The 19,160-nt window shown below is 31.5% G+C and overlaps 1 protein-coding gene across 1 annotated transcript in view; it reads left to right on the forward strand.

Annotated features, from left to right (window-relative positions):
• Positions 1 to 18,677: 18,677 nt before the first annotated feature.
• Positions 18,678 to 19,160, forward strand: part of LOC105037670 (uncharacterized) — a 63,822-nt gene continuing 63,339 nt past the window's right edge. The window contains 1 exon segment of the mRNA XM_073256601.1: positions 18,678 to 19,110. Coding sequence (XP_073112702.1) covers positions 18,904 to 19,110 — 207 coding nt within the window. The 5' untranslated portion in view covers positions 18,678 to 18,903.

Consider the following 19,160-nt stretch of genomic DNA (forward strand, 5'->3'; position numbering starts at 1 on the left):
TTCAAGTAGAAGATCTAAGATGTCCAATTTCCTTCTAATTTCATAAAATTTATTTTCATTTAGTGCTTTGGTGAAAATATCAGCTAGTTATTTTTAGTATTTATGTATTCAAGTGTTATATCATTATTTTGAATATGTTGTCTTATAAATAATATCTAATTTCAATGTGTTTTGATCTAGAGTGTTGGATTAGATTTTTAGTCAAATTGATGACACTAGTATTATTACATCTTATGGGGATGTTTTTAAGTTCAATATCAAAATCTATGAGTTATTACTTAATCCACAGGATTTGAGCACAGCAACTTTCGACTGCAATGTATTTGGCCTCGACTGTAGACAATGCTACTAAATTTTGCTTCTTGCTAAACCAAGAGATTAAGTTCACTTCTAGAAATTGGCAAGTTCTATTAGTACTTTTCTATCTAGTATACATCTAGCAAAGTCTACATCTAAGTAATCTATTAAGTCCATAGAAGATTGTTTTGAGAACCAAAGTCCTAGATTTTGTATTCCTTTTAAGTATCTAAAAATTTTCTTAATAGCATTTAAGTAAAATTCTTTAGGATTTGACTGATACCTAGTACATATGCATATATGAACATTATATCAGGTCTACTAATAGTAAGATATAATAAAGAGCCTATCATATCTTTATAGAGCTTTGAATCAATATTTTTACTATATTCATCTTTTTTTAATTTACAGGAAGGAGTCATAAGTGTACTTACAATTTTTGAGCTCTCCATTCTAAATTTCTTTAATAGTTCTCTTGTGTACTTACTTTGAGTGATGGAGATCCTCTCCTTCATTTACTTAATCTGGAGTCCGAGGAAGAAAGTAAGTTCTCCCATCATGCTCATCTCGAAGTCTCCCTGCATAAGCTTGGCAAACTCTTGGCACAAATCTTCATTAGTAGACCCAAATATAATATCATCAACATATATCTGTATAATTAGAATTTCTTTATCTTTTCTTTTTATAAATAGAGTTGTATCAATTTTTTCTTTTGAAAAACTATTTTCTAATAAGAACTTACTTAATCTTTCATACCAAGCCCTAGGAGCTTGTTTTAAATCATATAATGCTATGTTTAACTTAAATACATGATCTGAAAATTTATGACTTTCAAAATCTAGAGATTGTTCTACATATACTTCTTCAGCAATATAACCATTTAGAAAAGTACTCTTAACATCCATTTCAAATAATTTAAAGTTGATAAAAAAGCAAAAGCAAGTAGCATTCTTATTGCTTCTAGTCTAGTAACAGGAGTAAATGTTTCATCAAAATCAATTTTTTCTTGTTGATTGCATCTTTTAGCAACTAATCTGCTTTATTTCTTATTACATTTCTATCTTCATCTAATTTATTCCTATATATCCATTTAGTTCCTATTATGGGGTGATTTTTAGGTCTAGCAACTAGTGTCTATATATTGTTTCTTTCAAATTGGTTTAGCTCTCTTGCATGACAATTATTCAGTTATGGTCTTTTTCAGCTTCATCTATTATTTTAGATTCTAGATGTGAAACAAAAGCTACATAATTACAAACATCTCTAAAAGACGATCTAGTTCTTATTCTTATACCAGATCACCAATTATTAATTCTTTGGGATGATTGTGAACATACCTCCATTTTCTTGGAAGATTACCTGTATCTTGAGGTTGTTCTTAAATGTTTTGATCATTGATGCTTTCATCCTCATATTTTTTATTCAATTGATCTTTGTTTCGCTCATCTGAGTTATTGATGGTGAGCTCTTTCATTTCATCTTTTATGATACCTACATCATCAGTACCCTCTTTCTTTCTTGATGAAAGATCATTAATTTCATCAAAAACTATATGAATTGACTCTTTTACTACTAGTGTTCTTTTATTAAATACTTTAAAGGTTTTGTTAGAAGTGGAATAGCCAAGAAAGATAGCTTCATCAGATTTAGTATCAAATTTGCTTAAGCTATATTTGTCATTATTTAAGGCAAAACATCGGCAACCGAAAACATGAAATAGTCTATATTAGGTTTTCTACCTTTTCATAGTTTATAAGATATTTTCTTTAAAATTGATCTTATTACAGCATAGTTTAAAATGTAACATGCTGTGTTAATGCTCTGTCCAAAAATATTTTGAGAGTTTACTTTCACATAGTATGGTACGGACCATTTCTTCTAGGATTCTATTTTTTCTCTCTATAATTTTATTTTGTTGTGGTATTTTAGATGCTAAAAAATTATGATCTATATCTTTTTCATCATAAAATTTTTTAAAATCTTTATTTTCAAATTCAGTGCCATAGCCATTCGAATAAAAATAATTGGTAAACTTTTTTCATTCAAAATTTTTGACAAAACTTAGAGAATACTAAAAATGCTTCATCTTAGATGCTAAAAACAAAATCTAAGTGAAACAAAAAAAATCATCAATAATTACAAAATCATATCTTTTACCTCCTAAGCTAGTTGTCTTTGTAGGATCAAATAAATTCATATGTAGAAGTTTAAAGGTTTAGAAGTTGAAACAATGTTCTTAGATTTAAAGAAAACTCTTGTTTATTTACTTAATTGATATGTATCACAAAAATTTTATCTTTGTCAAAATTAATTTTTGGCAAACTAAAAATCAAATTCTTTTTAATGATTTTAGAAAGTGTGTGCATACTAATATGTGCAATCTACGGTGTAAAAGCCAACTAGTTTCATTAATTTTAGCATTCATAGTCACAAAACATTGTATGTTTTGTATAGAGAGATTATCCAAATCAACCATGTATATATTGCCATGCCTATGTCCAATAAATCTAGTGCTAACATCAGAGGGACTAGTTACAATGCACATAGATGATTCAAAAATACTCTGTAACTTTTATCACATAATTGACTAATACTTAAAAGATTATGCTTAAGACTATCTACAAGTAATACATTTTCAATGTAAGTGGAGGGAGTGATACCAATGTTACCAATGCTGATGATCTTCTCTTTGCCATTATCTCTAAAGGTGACCATCCCTCCATTCTTGACTTCCAATGTGATGAATTGAGATTCATCATCAGTCATATATCTTGAGCATCTACTATCAAGATACCACTTTCATTTTGTTACTTCGGATGCAAGACGCACCTGCACACATGAAATCAAGTTTTAATCTTAGGTACCCAAGCTAACTTGGGTCTTTTGGGGTTAGTCACAATAGTTTCTTTTGAAACTCATATTTTTTTAATATTTCTATCATCAAATTTATTTGATAAATATGAATAGGCTTTATGCCCTATTTTTCATATTTAAAACAAGTAATATTTGATAATTTTCTTATGGATGCATTGACAAAAATATTTTTCAAAAACTTTTATTTTCTAAGAGTGTTATAGCCAAGTCCGACTTTATCATATACAGCTTTTTGACTATCAATGATCATCTGAAATTTGTTTGAATTTAATATAAATCTATCGACTATAGGTTTCAACTTGCTTACCTTTTCCTTTAGTTTTTAATTTTCTTTTACAAAAGTTTCATTTTGGGTTAAAAATTCATCTTTTTCTTTTAATAGAGATTAATTCTTTAATTCTAATTCTTTATTTTCACTATCAACTTCTTCTTTTTCTTTAGCTAATACTTGATTTTTAATTTAGATTTTTATTTTTTATTCTTAATTCTTTTAGATCATCCAAAAATTTATGAAAAGCTTCTAACAGTTCATCATAAGAAAATTCATTTTGAGTTTCGGAGGTTACCTTATTTTCATGTTCCATAAGGCACAGGTTGGCTTCTTCGTGAGATTCTTCATCTATGGTGGAGTCATCACTGTCACTCCATGTAGCCATCATAGCCTTTTTCTTCTTGAATTTCTTTTAACCTTTCTTGAGCTAGGAACATTCTGATCTGAAGTGGCCTGACTTCTTGCACTCATAATAGATGATGGACTGTTTTTTTTTTTTCTTTACTCGGCTCTCTCTTAGCTAGTAGTCTTCTTTTGGTCCCTTATCTCCTTTTTTCATGAAGTATCTAAATTTTCTGGTGATTAGGCCAAGTCCTCATCTTCTTCGTTATTCTTAATTTTTCTATATCTTCTTCTTCTTGAGTTGTCGATTTGAGAGCGATAGTCTTCTTTCTTTTAGTCTCCTCCTCAGAGTGTTGCTTCATGATCAGCTCGTGAGTCATGAGGGATCTAAGTAGCTCCTTCAATGATAGGATATTTAAATCTTTGACTTCTTGGATTGTAGTGACCTTTGCCTCTCACGATCTTGGTAAAGACCTGAGCACTTTTCTCACAAGATCGCTGTTAGAATAATATTTACCAAAACTTTTCAAATTATTTATGATGTCAGTGAAATGGATGAACATTTGAGTTATTGACTCTTCAGGTTCTATTTTAAACAGTTCATAGTTGTGCAAAAGCATATTGATTTTAGACTCTTTTACTTAGTTTGTGCCTTCATGTGTAACTTCTAACCTATCCTAAATTTTTTTAGCTGAATTGCAAATGAAAATATGATTAAATTTATTTGCATTTAAAGCATAATATAAAATATTCATAGCTTTAGCATTGGCTGAGCCATTTTCTTATCAAATTCATCCCATTCACCTTCCAACTTAGGGAGAGATACACTATCAATCAATTTAGTGGATGTGTGTGGTATATTTACTATGATATTTCACATATCATAATCAAATTTTGAATAAAAATTCTTATCTGAGCTTTCCAATAGGTGTAGTTTGACCCATTGAAAAGTGAAGGTCGGTTTGTGGATTGTCCTCGCAAGAGATGTGCCAAATTGGGCTACCATTGACCTTTAGCTCTTGATGGTTAAATCAAGTAAGGGCTAGAGCATCAGACTCTCATACTACTTGTGGCTCAGATATGGAGCTCAAGAGGGAGTGAATTGTATTTTTTTAAAATTTTTAAGATGAGTGCACTTAAGTAATGTGCTAGAGTGTTGAGTGGAGTGAGTTGATTTGCAATGAAAATAAAATCAAATATAAATGATAGGTAAGCAAGTATAAAGTATAAAGAATAAGTAAAGAGATGCAAGCACAACAAACATAAAGAATTTATAGTGGTTCAGTGCCAACCTTGCACCTACGTCCACTCTTCAAGTTCCTACTTGAGAATTCAATCCACTAAAAGGATTTCAAGAATATAACACATCGGACAACCTTGATCCTTGCTATCCAAGCAAGAATATTTATTTTTTGAGTACAAACCAACCGTCAACACTTCAATTTTAGATTTAGATCAACCCAAACGAGTTTTAGAACTATCCAAAACTCAAAAACCCAACATGAGAAAAATAGGGTACAACAATTTCAGCACAAAATCTCCTTAAATAAACATAATAAATATAATAAAAATATAATACTTAAGGAGAAAAAACTTTTGCTGAACATCCTCAATGAATTGTACACTTGATAGCAGCTGGAGAGTGATTGGTGAGGTGATTGAATGCTTCTTTTCTTCTCTTTTAGGATTTTTTGAACTTTTCTCAGATGTGAGCTTTGAATACTTGTAAACTTGTGATTTTTCATTTTAAGAGAGTATTTATAATCATCATTTATACTTGAGAATATCTTAGTATCGATTTAGAGCCATTAGAGAGTATTTAATACATATTAAATGTACCAAAAATAAACTAAAAACTAGCCATTACGCGTGCTCGCAGAAATAAAACGTCCCATGAGGCATCCCACTGGCAATAGGACGTCCCATGAGACACCCCAATTGGCCAGACAAAAAATTCAGCTTTCTATTTTTGTCTCAGAGGTCATCCCAGATGGGTCGTCCTACTGCATGGATCGTCCCACTGCGTGCCATGAGCCAAAATGAAGCGTATCGGCCATCCAATGAAAGGGAATGACGCAGATGGGTCATTCCATTTTGTGCCAACCTAGTTTTTCATACATTTAAGGTTCAAAATTTATCAGAACACTTTCAAATATTCTCAAATGACTTCAAATCAATTAGACACTCTCAGAAGGCTTCGAAAACTTCTCCAACTTGCAAAAATTTCAACTTTGACACACTTGATGAAGCTTTTCAAATTCAATCTTTTGGACTATCTGAAATATCATAAAAATATTCTCCAAAGATAAGAAATACATTAGTAGTCTCTTCAAATGGTTTGCGATCATCAAAATCAATTCTTAGAGCAACATAGTTGCTTTCCGCTGTGATTTATTTCAAAAATTTTTGAAATACATGCATGAAATTGCTTATATTTTCTAACAATGGTATCAGAGCCTAAATTCATTATGACATGTTATATGTGCATATTAAATCTAAAATTTAATTTTATTTAGATCTGATATGTGATATCTTAGATCTGAATTTAATTAATGGTAGATCGCATAAACTGAGATAAGATTATCCTGCTATAGGGATTACCCATTACAGTAAAAAGATTGTCCTAGTTTGTACTGATCTTTGATAAAATCTGATTTTATATCATGCATGTGATATTTATGATCTGATTTAGATGTGATCTAAGGTTATAACCAGATTTGATATAATTTAGATTAGATCTAAATTTAAGTATATATGATATGTGATTAGATTAGATAATCCGATTAGCAAGTACTTGAATTGGATTAATCATCAGGTTATCCGGTCATAGGAATAAGAAGGATTTAAAGGTCCTTTCTTTCCATTCGATGGGATACTCTTATGATGTGTAGGGGTACCATATGATTAAATCTCATGAAGAAGAATGCGAAAGGAAGAACTTATATTTCTATAAAATCCTAGATCTTGAAATCTTAGATCTTGAAACTCTAGGTTTGTTGTATATGATACAGAGTTATATGAAAAGTAAAATATCTAATCTATATGATTAAAATTATTTTAATCATAAAAAAATAAAATATAAAATCATAAAAAATTTCGATATGATCTAAAAGGATGTTTATGATTGATTTTATTTTAAGATTACACAAGATTTTTCAGATCTGAAACTCTTTGAAACATGCTCGCATAATTACTAAGCTAATCCAATTTTGAATTGAGTTGACCCAGTCTCCTTATGTAGCTAGCTCAGTGTTGATTAAGTCGACCCAATTTCAGAACAAAAAATCTTTGCATAAGATTTATTGTAAATTATTTATAAAATAAAAAATTAAAATTATTTAAACTTAAACCTAAATTCATGTTGAATATACTTAATTGAGAATTAAGTTGAACTAATTAGATCTAGAATTATGAATTAAAGATCTAATGTCATTCGTATAAAATATGGACTGATAGATTTATGGATTAGCTTAATCAGATCATCTTAATTGGGTTAGACTTAAGGTTAGAATTAAAGAGTTAATGAATCAAGTAGAGAAATTGATTAAATCTAACCGAATGCTGAATTAGATTACATCAGACTAGAACCAATATAATAATTATAGATAGTCAAGTCTATGCCTTTGATTAGATCAAATAGATCTAGATCGTGGCTCAATGATCGAGTCTGAGTCTTTAGGTAAATCTAATTGAAACTGATGAAGCAATTGGTGTCTAAGATAAGTTTGACAGTCTTGATTGGTGGTTATTAATTAGGAGCTACTTGCATAGATTGAGTCTATGATGAGTTAATGGCATATCCCTTCCACTGATCTCACTTGTCTGATCGATGTGGTTAATCAGCTTTTGATTAGGTTGCTCATTGATTCATGCTAATCCATGCTGTATCGATAAATCAGTGTGACTGATTTAGGTGCTCCTAGAGTGACCTATCTATAGTCCTCTTTATGACTTGTTGAAGTCAGTGGGAATATTGTTAATTAGCTGGTCAAATCTCTTCTCTAAATTAATTCTTAAATTCTTTAAATTATTAGGTCCCTAAAATGAGATAGTTATAGTGATAACTAAATCATAGTCTCTTATTAAGTTGGGTGATAATGGATCCATTAGTATGATGATCATTGGAGGCCCAAAAGTCTGGTGCTCATCTGCTGTTAGAATTATCATTCATAATATGATGACTTAGTCGAGTCTCTCTAACAAGTAGTCAGGTTGGCCGATCAAAATTGGACCTGATCATTTGATAGTTAGATTTTTGAGTATGATCATGTTAATGGTTGGACCTAATCAGAACTTGTAGAGAAGACTAAAGTCAACTAAAAATTTATCTAAGATAAAATTAATTGCTAGAAATTATTTACTGCAATAATTGATTAAGAACCTACCCATAGATGCACATGGATGAGCAGGCCAAGTCAGGCTCATGTGTAACTATAGGGATTTTAGTATCCGCTAAGAAATTAGAGTAATTTCTCAGATTGGAGATAGAGGCTACTAATTCGACTAAAATAGTGAGAGAATCTTTAGACTAAAGTCCAAATTTTTAAGCTTAATCAATTCATAAATATAGAGGTCTTGTGTTTTTCTTTCAGTTATGGTTAGATATCCATTACTTTGTTCACTGTTTGACAGTGACTTATTTATAGGACCCAACTTCGATAGATGGTATCGAAAGTTGTAAATAGTTTTAGAGCATGAATAGATTCTATATATAATTATGGATCCAGTACTTGATGTTTTTACATCCAACACACATGATGCAATCAAAGGCACTTGTCAGAAGTGGCCAAATGATCATATCACCATGTGGTATTTTTGAGAGCAGTGAAAAATATGAATTTAGTTATAAATTCGATGATGCTCAATGAGAGAAAATTCTTCAAATATTGAAGGAGTTCTTTTGTATCTTTGAAGATGTGTCTTTAGTGGGATAATAATCTTTTGAGAAAGAAAAAGAAAAGAAGGTGCAAGAGAGTCGTGTTTGGGCTGAAGAGCTCGAACTGACAAAAGAGTCTAAGATTAATCTAGTCTGACAGATTCCCTTGATCTGAATAGACTAAGAAAGAAAAATCAGTAAATGATCGTTGGACAAGGTACTTATATCATAACACCTTGTGATTTCTCTATATGTAACACTACTATCTGAGTATTAGATATCGAAAATCTATGCAAATTATTGTAAAAACTTCAAGTGAGTAGAAAGATTGGAAACAACAAAAGATTTCTGAATGTTGGAGCTGAAAGTTATATTTCAGTTCTGGCTTTAGGAATTCTCATACAAGTTTTTGATTCTAATAATGTCATTTTCGGTGATTGTCACCATTACCCATTTTGACGAATGTAATTTCCGTAGGCCTTTTGGACAAGGATAGATTTACATTGTCAACATAGAATAATTTTTGTGATATCATTATAAATGATATCAAAATCATGTGTGGACAATTGAGAAATGACATTTATGAATAGTCATAGCCTGTTAGTGTATAGTACACTATAAATAAATTTTTTAGAGTAGATAATGTCATGAAAGCCTACTTTTGACAATTTAGGCTCGATCATATAAACAAGAATAGGATCAGCAGGAGTAATTTTCGAAATCAATGATTGTGAATCATTGTCAACCTATCAATCCTATCTCCTTAGTAAGATAATCAAATCATTTTTTGTTGGAAAAAGTAAACAAGCCAATGATGTTCTGAGTCTGATACATACTGATGTATTGGATCTACAAATATATTTGCCATAAATTTGGATTATTTGAAATGTTCAAATAATTCTATAATAAGGTAAAGAAATAAATTAGAAAGAGCATTGAAACTCTTCGATCAGACCAAGGAAGAGAATGCCTTTCCGATGAATTTTTGATATATCTAGAAGAGAATGAGATTCTGTCTTATTAGAATCGACTTTGTTAGATATAGGTCGATCCATGATGAGATTTATAAGTCTATCAATCTCTTTTTAAGATTATGCTCTTGAGACTACTTGTCATGTTCTCAACAAGATTTCGAACAAATCAGTTGCAAAGACACCATATTAGATATAGACTAGGTATAAGCCGGTACTTTCTTACCTTAAGGTTTGGGAGTATTTAGTTTATGTTAAGTATTTACAGATCGATTAGTTTGGATCTCGATTTTATATGTATTATTTTGTAGGGTAACCCCAAAGAATCTAGGAGATGTTACTTCTACCTTGTTGAAGAACAAGAGTTGTTCGATATTCCTTTTAAGAAAAGGAGTACCTTAGTGAAGAAACTGATGTCTTTAATGTGGAACTTATAAAGTTTGATAGATAGAAAAACTGACACAATCTAGTGAATCCATAGAACCGGATTTGATTAGATCAAACTCGAAATCTATTATAGAGGTACCATTAAGAAGATCCAGTAGAGTACCACATCCATTGGATAGATACTTCGTTTCTAGTTTCGAGATGTGATCCTGTTGAACTTGATGAGAACAACAAAGATTTGATCATCTACATAGATGCCATGTAGAGGTCCAACTCCGATTAGTGGTTTGAAGTCATAAAATTTGAAATGGAGTCCATAATGGTCAACGGTGTATGGATACTTGTTGATCTACTCGAAAGGATAAAGTCCATAGGGTGTAAGTGGATCTTCAATAAGATCAGAGGGTGTAAACGAGGTGGAGATATACAAAGCCCATCTGATTGTCTATGGATATCATCAATGTTATGGTATTGACCATAATGAGATATTTTCTCCTGTGGCAATGCTAAATATTTCATAGTTGGAACATACATTTTGATAAGTGATCAAAATGCAAGGATTTGTTGAGAAAGAAGAACTCTGTAAATACAAATGGGTTAATAGTTCTGTGAGTGTATTTCTTATTTTATATATGAATAAAATTTCTTTAATAAAAAATGATATTTCTTACATTACAGAGAATAAAGGTTTTGCTGTTATCATTATTCTCCATAAAGGATTTGGAAAAAGCATCCCTCACCCTAGGAATGAAAGATAGATCTAAAAGACTACTTCGATTATCCCAGTCTATGTACATAGAGTGTTTATGAGTAAAATTTATTCTATCATGTACACCATGTATAAGACAGGATATGGTATACTCACTAAGATAGTGAGTGGATACCTACAAGATCCGAACGAAAATCACTGAAAGGTCATCCTTAAGTATTTAAAAAATATTAAGGATCGATGACTCAGTTATAGAGAATCAAACTTAAAACTTATGAAGTTTGAGTTCAGTTTTAGTTGGACATAATAATAGCAAAAATATATCGGAATACATTCTTACCCTAAATAATAGAGTAATTTGCTGGAAAAGTTCCAAGCAGAATAATATAGCCAATTCAATTTGCGAAACAGAATGTATTGCAGCATCCGATGCTTGCAAGAAAGCTATATGATTGTACATGTTCACTGGTAAGCTAAGAGTAGCACCCTCCAATGATGGTTCTGCTGTATTATACAGCACCGGAGCCATAGCTCATGTCAAGAAGCTGAAGTCCCATTAGCTTATCAAGCATATTGTATCACTACCATCTTATTCAAAAAATCTGTTGAAGTAACGTCGAACTTTAGAAGATCGATGGAAAGAAGAATCTGACCAATTCATTTACTAAAACCTTGGTATCCAGGAGTTCTGAGATGATAAATTGAAGATGGGTATATGATACTATACTGATTGGCTTTAATCCAAGTGGAAGTTGTTGGAAATTATGTCCTAAAACCAATCGTTTGACGATTATGCTAATTATAAATGTATATAAATTGATCAATAATAAAAGTTATTGGGCCTTTTTCATCATAAAGTTACATCTTCTAACGAATTCTTGTATTGTGATAAAGTTCTTAGGATTATTTTGATCGATAAATAAAGATTTATCGCGTAGTTTTTAAACTGGTTCGCGATCAAACGAAACGTTATTATTAGGACGATAGCGATATCAAGTGTAGGTCGTTGTGTGCCATATACATTGGTTGTCCTCATAACCAAAAAGTATGGAGACACTGATATGACATGTAGATGAGATGTAAGAGTACATCGTCACTGAACGTGACCAACTGCAAAGCACTCTACTATCAAGAGTAGCTCACGAAGGATATGAGTATAAGTATCTCTCCAATCTGAGATCACCATGGTGACTTGTAAGCAACTCACTATACTTTGATGCTGGGCTACCTGAATTTCTAATTAAGTAACGAAAGATTTTTGGATGCAATCAAGTATTTATCAAGTCGATGCATGAGTTAAGATGAGATTGACCCCTCCAAATAAGTACGAATTAATGTATCAGTATTTTAATTTCGTAAAATCTGAGCCTGGATAATCCATGTGATAGATTTGAAAGATTGAAATATAATATGGATGACTTATCTAGGATTGACAGTTAAATCATAGGTCATCTTTGAATATTAGGGTTAAAGAGATGAAGTATACGGTAACCATACGTCAGTAGTTTCTTGAATGTTGCTTCGTTATCATTCGACCTATCCGAACGTCGGGTCCCATTGCTAGATGATTACATCGATTGATTCAAAAATCTATTTCTATGCTACTGACTTAGGTTCGAACTTATGGGGTCATACTCAAAAGAAGTTTCTGACTGATCATGTGGCTGATCAATGATTGAAAATCGTTCAAGAGTTTAATCATTAATTCGATTGATGGTTAACCTTATACAAAAATTGTAATAAATTTATTCACTAAGTGTTAGTGAATTAATAAAGAATTAATTAGTAATTAGATTGCTAATTAGCTCAATTTGATTAAGCAAAGAGGATTAGGTCAAATCTAATTGAATTAAATTCAATTAGGTTTGATCCGATTAGGTTATGCGATGACCTAATCGCTAAGGGAGAATTATCTTTGATTTGATCAAAATTTTGATTCAATTAATTTTTAATCAGATTAAGATTTGATAAAGTATTTATGAACCTAATTAGATTGAATTTCATCTATCTATTTGGGCCTAACCAAATGTGATTTAGTTTGGAGTCAAATAAGGAAACCAAGAGTCCATAAAAAATTGGACTCTTCTTCCCTTGCGCCACCCTTTTTTGGATGCCACAAATTTATCACGTCAAAAGTGTTTTTTATGAGGTTTCTCCACACCAATAACATCAGATGTCGCCCCTTTCTCAATGCCAAAGATAGATAGGTTTTAATAAAAAGAATGTTTGAAATTTGATTTCAAAAGATATTCCTTATCTTAATGAGATTGGATCTCATCCAACCACCTACATGCCACACCTTGGATTCTCTTTATTTTATGCAACAAAATAAAGGAATTCATCATGGGAAATCAGATTGGGATCTAATTTAACATGAGGTGTTGGCATGAGAAATTATTTCTCAACGCAAACATCTTAAAAATAGTAGGGTGTAGGGTCTTAGGGCGACAACACATGTTAGAGTCCAACTTTTCTTGGACTCTTCAAACCCAACCACCTTTCATGCCAAAAATAAAAGCATTTATTTTTTTTGTGTGTGTAAGAGAGATACAAGAAAGAGCTCTCCATGGTGAGGAGGTTGGGGCGTGACTTCATAGTGTGAAAAAGAGGAGAGCTCTCTCCTCTTTGGGTGAGCAAAACATAGAAACCCTAGGGTTTATTCCTAGGGATTTAGGAAGAGAGAAAAAGAAGAGAGAAGAGTGTCTCCTCTCCATACTTCTTTCTCATCCTCATCTCCTCCAGATATCCTTCTTCAACCTCTAAAAAGGTTCGAGAGATTTGAAGAAAAGATCCAGATCAGCCAATAAGATGATCTTTGCGCAAGGCAGCACTCCCGAGGAAATCGATCAGATCGGAGCTTCGAGTGGACTATTAATAGAGATCAGACATATATGCGGCTAGGAGCAACCAGTGAAGATCCTCTTTATTACATCTCTCAGCAGTGACGATCATCGATCCACGTTCAGGTATCGAGTTCTGAATTCAGATTAGAAGTAGATTTGATCTACTGCTTACATGTATGCATGCAGTTTTTATCTTCTGATTTTTTTAGATTTTATATGTAACATACCATGTCATAGATCCTAAAGTAGATTGATTTATTGATATGATCATATGCATGTTAGATTAATATGATTAATCTAGTTGCTTTTCGCTATGATTTATTTCAAAAATTTTTAAAATGCATGTATGAAATCGTCTATATTTTCCAACACTATCAACCCCCCATTAGAAAAATGTTTGTTAGTATAGATGTCACTTTTTAAGAAACTAAAGCCTACTTTGCTAAGTCCTCTCTTCAGGGGGAGAGTGTCACAGTGGAAGAATCTCGTTCATCCTCATCATGGTGGGTTTTCTCATCTACTTTGCCAAACAAAAGTGAGGAAGAGATGGAGAAAGTTATAAATAACGAAGAGAAGGAACAAGAGAATGTGAATGGAGAGAGATAATAGTTGCTGGTATTCAGACCCTGTTGCTCCATGAATTAATTTTGATGATTACAAAACAGTTGAGGGGGTTACTAATGATTTTGGCTTGAAAAAAAATTTATTATATTTTAGGGATAAAATTATAATTTTATCAAATTCTGATTCGAAAGCCTCAAGAGCAAGAACAGAAGATTTATAATCTATTGAAAGTAATTTCATATTTTTTGGATGTATATTTTGAGAGAAAATTAAGTTTAAAGAAAAAGATCGACCCTTAGGGTCGATTCCTGTCAAAAGAGACTAAACGACATGCTATTTTTGGCTGGCACACTCAAAGGGGACGACCTTAGGGGTCGACCTCTATTATCTGTATAAGTTAAAGATACAGAATAGTCACTTTCTGTTCTACACCACAGAGATCGACTCATAGGGTCGACCTCTGTGTAGGGGACGATCCTATGAGTCGACTTCTGTGACGAAAAATCTCCGTAACAACTAGTTTTTTAGCTCATTTTGATCATATTTAATACCCATTTAATGCTCTCCAATGACTTTAAACCTGTTCAGATTTCTCTCTATTATCTATTGAAGCTATAAAGGCACTTAAAGGAGGGAAAAAGAAAAGAGTTTTAAGGATTTATTTTAGCCCTAAGTAAAAAGTCCTCTTCAAATAAAAGAAGCTTTCATTTCAAGTTCACCAACCCCTCAAGAGCTCATTCAAGTCTTCAACAACTTTGAAAAAAATCAGAAAAGTTTCTTCCTATTTGTGTAAAGTGTATTTAAAATTTTATTTACTTATTAAAGGAGCTAAACTTGTATTTCTTTATCATTAACTCTTATATTCTGTGTTTTGTCTTGATCTTTAGTTTTGGAAAGATTCTAAAACTTGGATAGGTTGATTCGAATCTTAAATCGGATTGTATTGGATTGGCTTGTACCCAAAAAATAAGTGTTCTAGCTTGGGATAGCTAGAGTCAGAGGTACCGACGTTGTATTCTTGTTGAATACGTTTTAGTAGATTTAAATTTTCAAGAGATGCTTGGGGAGTGGATGTAGGTGCAAGATTGGTACCGAACCACTATAAATCTTGATTGTTTGTAGTGTGCTTATTTATTCTCTATTTAAATTTTTTTATTTTTTTATATTTTTGTATCTCATTTTTACACTTTGCTTAAATCACTTACTTTATTTAACTTACTTATTATTACTTAATCCTTGTCGTTCTAAATTAATTTTAAAATTTCAAAAGTCCAATTCACCCCTCCTCTTGGGTTGCTTAGCTGGGCAACAGACCCAAATAAAAAGGTTTTACAAATATACACTCACAAAAGATAGGTAGATAAAGCCACTGTATAAACTCTACCTAGTTAAGCATCATCCTCGGATTCAGTTCCACCACAATCTCCTCCTACTCCTAGTAAGTCATATATCTTATTTTCAAATTGTTATGAACTAATTATTGATGATATTGATTTATCTATTGCTATTAGAAAAGGAGTTTGAAGTTGTACTTAACATCTCATATCTAATTTCATTTCATATAACTCATTGTCTCCTTCCTATAGAACTTTTGTATCATCTTTGTTCTATTCCCCAGGATTGAAAAAAAGTACTTACTAATTTTAATTGGAAGGAACCTATGATGGAGGAGATGAAAGCATTGACAAAAAATGAAACTTGAGAGCTTATCACTCTGCCATCAGAAAAAGAGGTAGTTGATTGTAAGTGGGTTTTGCACTACCAAACAGAAGGCTAATCGGAATATTGAGAGATTCAAGGTAAGACTCATCGCAAAAGGATTTATTCAAACATATATAATAGATTATCAAGAGACATTTGCTCCTGTTGCGAAGATGAATTCTATTAGGATTCTTCTTTCTTGTGCAGCAAACTTAGGATATGAATTGCATCAATTAGATGTAAAAAATACCTTCCTTCATGGGGACTTAGAGGAAAAAGTATATATGGAGATTTTTCTAGATTTTTCTTGTCAGAAAATAGAAGACAAGGTATATAAGTTAAAGAAATTATTGTACGATCTCAAATAATCCCTACGAGCTTAGTTTGATAGATTTAGCAAAGCAATGGTTCATTTTAGATATCATTAGAGTAATGCAGATCATATTATGTTCATCAAACATAATAATGGGAATACATTATTCTTATTGTATATATTGATGATATAGTGGTGACAGAAAATGACTCTAGAGAAGTTACTAGATTGAAATCTAGTCTAGCTAAGGAGTTTGAAATAAAAGATTTAGATAAGCTGCAATATTTTTTTGGTATTGAAGTTACTTGATCAAATAATGGCATATTCATTTCTCAAAGAAAATATATCTTGAACTTGCTTAAAGAGATGGATATGTTAGGTTGTAAGCCAGCAAATACTCCTACGGATCTAAATCATCATCTCAAGAGTGGTGATGGAGAAAGAGTAGACAAAGAGAGGCATTAAAGATTAGTTGGAAGATTGATTTATCTCTCTCATATTCATCTAGACAGCCTATCCTATTAATGTGGTAAGTCAGTTTATGCATGATCCCTGTTCTACTCATCTAGATGCTATTTTTGCATTTGAGATACTTGAAATCCGCATATGAAAAAGGATTACTATTTTTAAACTAGGGTCGCTTAAAAATAGAAGCTTTTGTAGATGCTGATTAGGCTAGATCACTTGATAATAGGAGGTCTACATTAGCATATTGTACACTTATCGGAGGGAACTTAGTCACGTGGAGAAATAAAAAATAAACAATGATGCCAAAATCCAGTGCCGAAGCAAAGTACAAAGCAATGACACATGGAGTTTGTGAACTTCTGTGGCTTAAAATATTGATACAAGATATGGAAATGGAGAATGGTGGACCTCTCCTCTTATACTATAATAAAAAGATTGCTATCAATATTGCTTACAATCCAATTCAATATGATAGAATAAAATATATCGAGATAGATAGATACTTCATTAAAGAAAAGTTGAATGAGGGGCTACTTTATACACCTTACATAAAATCAAAAAAATAGTTAGCTGATATTTTAACTAAAGATTTTAGTAGTAAAGTGTTTTATTCAATTATTTGCAAAATGACATTAGAGATATCTTTGGATGATCTCGAGGAGAAGCATTGACTAATATATTTTTAGTAAACTACATTTAGGGAAAAAATCTACAATGCTGTAATTAGGAAGTGGTTGATCAATATATTTTTGATAAACTATATTTAGAGAGAAAATCTATAATACTATAATTAGGGAGTAGTTGATCAATATATTTTTGATAAACTATGTTTAGGAAGAAAATCTACAATGCTATAATTAGAAAATAAAATCAACGATTACAATGTAAGTATTTATGTAATAACATCAATATAAACAAAGATATAGATCAGAAAAAAATTAATTTTGACCTGTCATTCTTTCTCATATTACTCTCTCTATTCTTTTTCATTTTTTTCTACTATCTCTTCTCATTTTTAACTATAATCATTCACTATACAAATATTTTGTTTATAAAAAATCTCTATCAAAATAAAAAAATTAACCTAATATATAATAAAGCCACGGTCATTTAGCAACAAATAACAATCGTAGGATGCTAAATACGTTAGTTCAAACTTCGACACCAAAGCCATAACTTTAAATAATGTTGTTATAATGATCACTTCTGTAATCCCTCTATGTTGATGTAAAAAATAAAAATATATTAATAATTATTTTATATTATTATAATTATTCTTTTCAATTATATATATTATTTATGATAAAAATAATATATTATTTTATTATTATATAATTATAATGATTATAATTTTTTATTTTTTAATATTAATTTTAGAATAAACAATGATAGTTAAATTGTAATAGTAACCAATAATTACTTTCCGATCTATTATAATGATATTTGGAAGCTTTTGCAGTAGATTTGATGGTAAGAATATTTCAAACAACAATATTTGGACTCGAGTAGAAGTGAAAATAATATGAATAATATCGATTTAAATTTATTTTTATATTAAAATTAATTTAGATATAAATAGAAATTTGAAAATCTAATTAATATTCATATCCTATTCATATCCGTCAAAAAAAAAAGATAGAGATATAAATAAATAACTATTTGATCCATATTCGAATATTCAAATTTATCTATAACTCTATATAAATTTATATAATATTAATTAATTTTTAAAAAAATATATAATTATACTGTTAACTTGATTTGTTATCTATTTAATAATATAATTATATTATTAACTATATTTATTATCTATTTAATAATATTTTTAATTCTAACTAATTGGTCTGTCCTTTTATCACAGCACTTCGGTGAGGTCTGAGGTTGGGCGATCTTTTATTTTTTCGTGATATGTTATTTTCAGATTTTTATCTTGTATCCGTACTCACGTGGATTAACCGATCTTTTCAAATAAATAAATAAAAAATAATTATCATCGAAGGGCAAAACGGTCACAAAGTGGACAAAATAACGTGCTCAGTGCTGACACCGCTGAAACTTCCCGCTATTCCAAGCTTTCCTCCTTCCGAGGCCAGACCTCTCGCCGTTCCTTCGCTCTCCCCCCACCGTCGTTTTCAGACTCGAGATACTCCGTACTCTTCTCCGCCATCGCTCCGAGAAGGACCAAATCCTTAGCAAACCCTGATCCTAACGTTCATTCCACCTTGTTGCTCTTCTTCTTGAAGGGAAGCGGAAACTGAAGAGTGAGGCGAAGAAGGGCTCTTTGGCGATGGAGGAAGGGGCGGTGCCGGCGGCGACCCCGTCGGAGGAGCACCGGTGCGGCAGGAGCGACGGCAGGTCGTGGAGGTGCAAGAACCGGCGTATCAACGGGAGGAGCCTCTGTTCATTGCATGACGGGCAGAATCTGGTCAGGTCCCAGATGGCTAGTGTTTCTATGGGATCAAGAAAGGCTAGATTTAGGGTTTCCGTTGCCAAGGTGAGGGTGATCTTGGTAAATTCTCTCTCTCTTTTTTTTTTTTTCCTTTT

The sequence above is a fragment of the Elaeis guineensis genome, chromosome 4, assembly GCF_000442705.2.
Source record: "Elaeis guineensis isolate ETL-2024a chromosome 4, EG11, whole genome shotgun sequence".
In the NCBI taxonomy this organism is placed as follows: Eukaryota; Viridiplantae; Streptophyta; class Magnoliopsida; order Arecales; family Arecaceae; genus Elaeis; species Elaeis guineensis.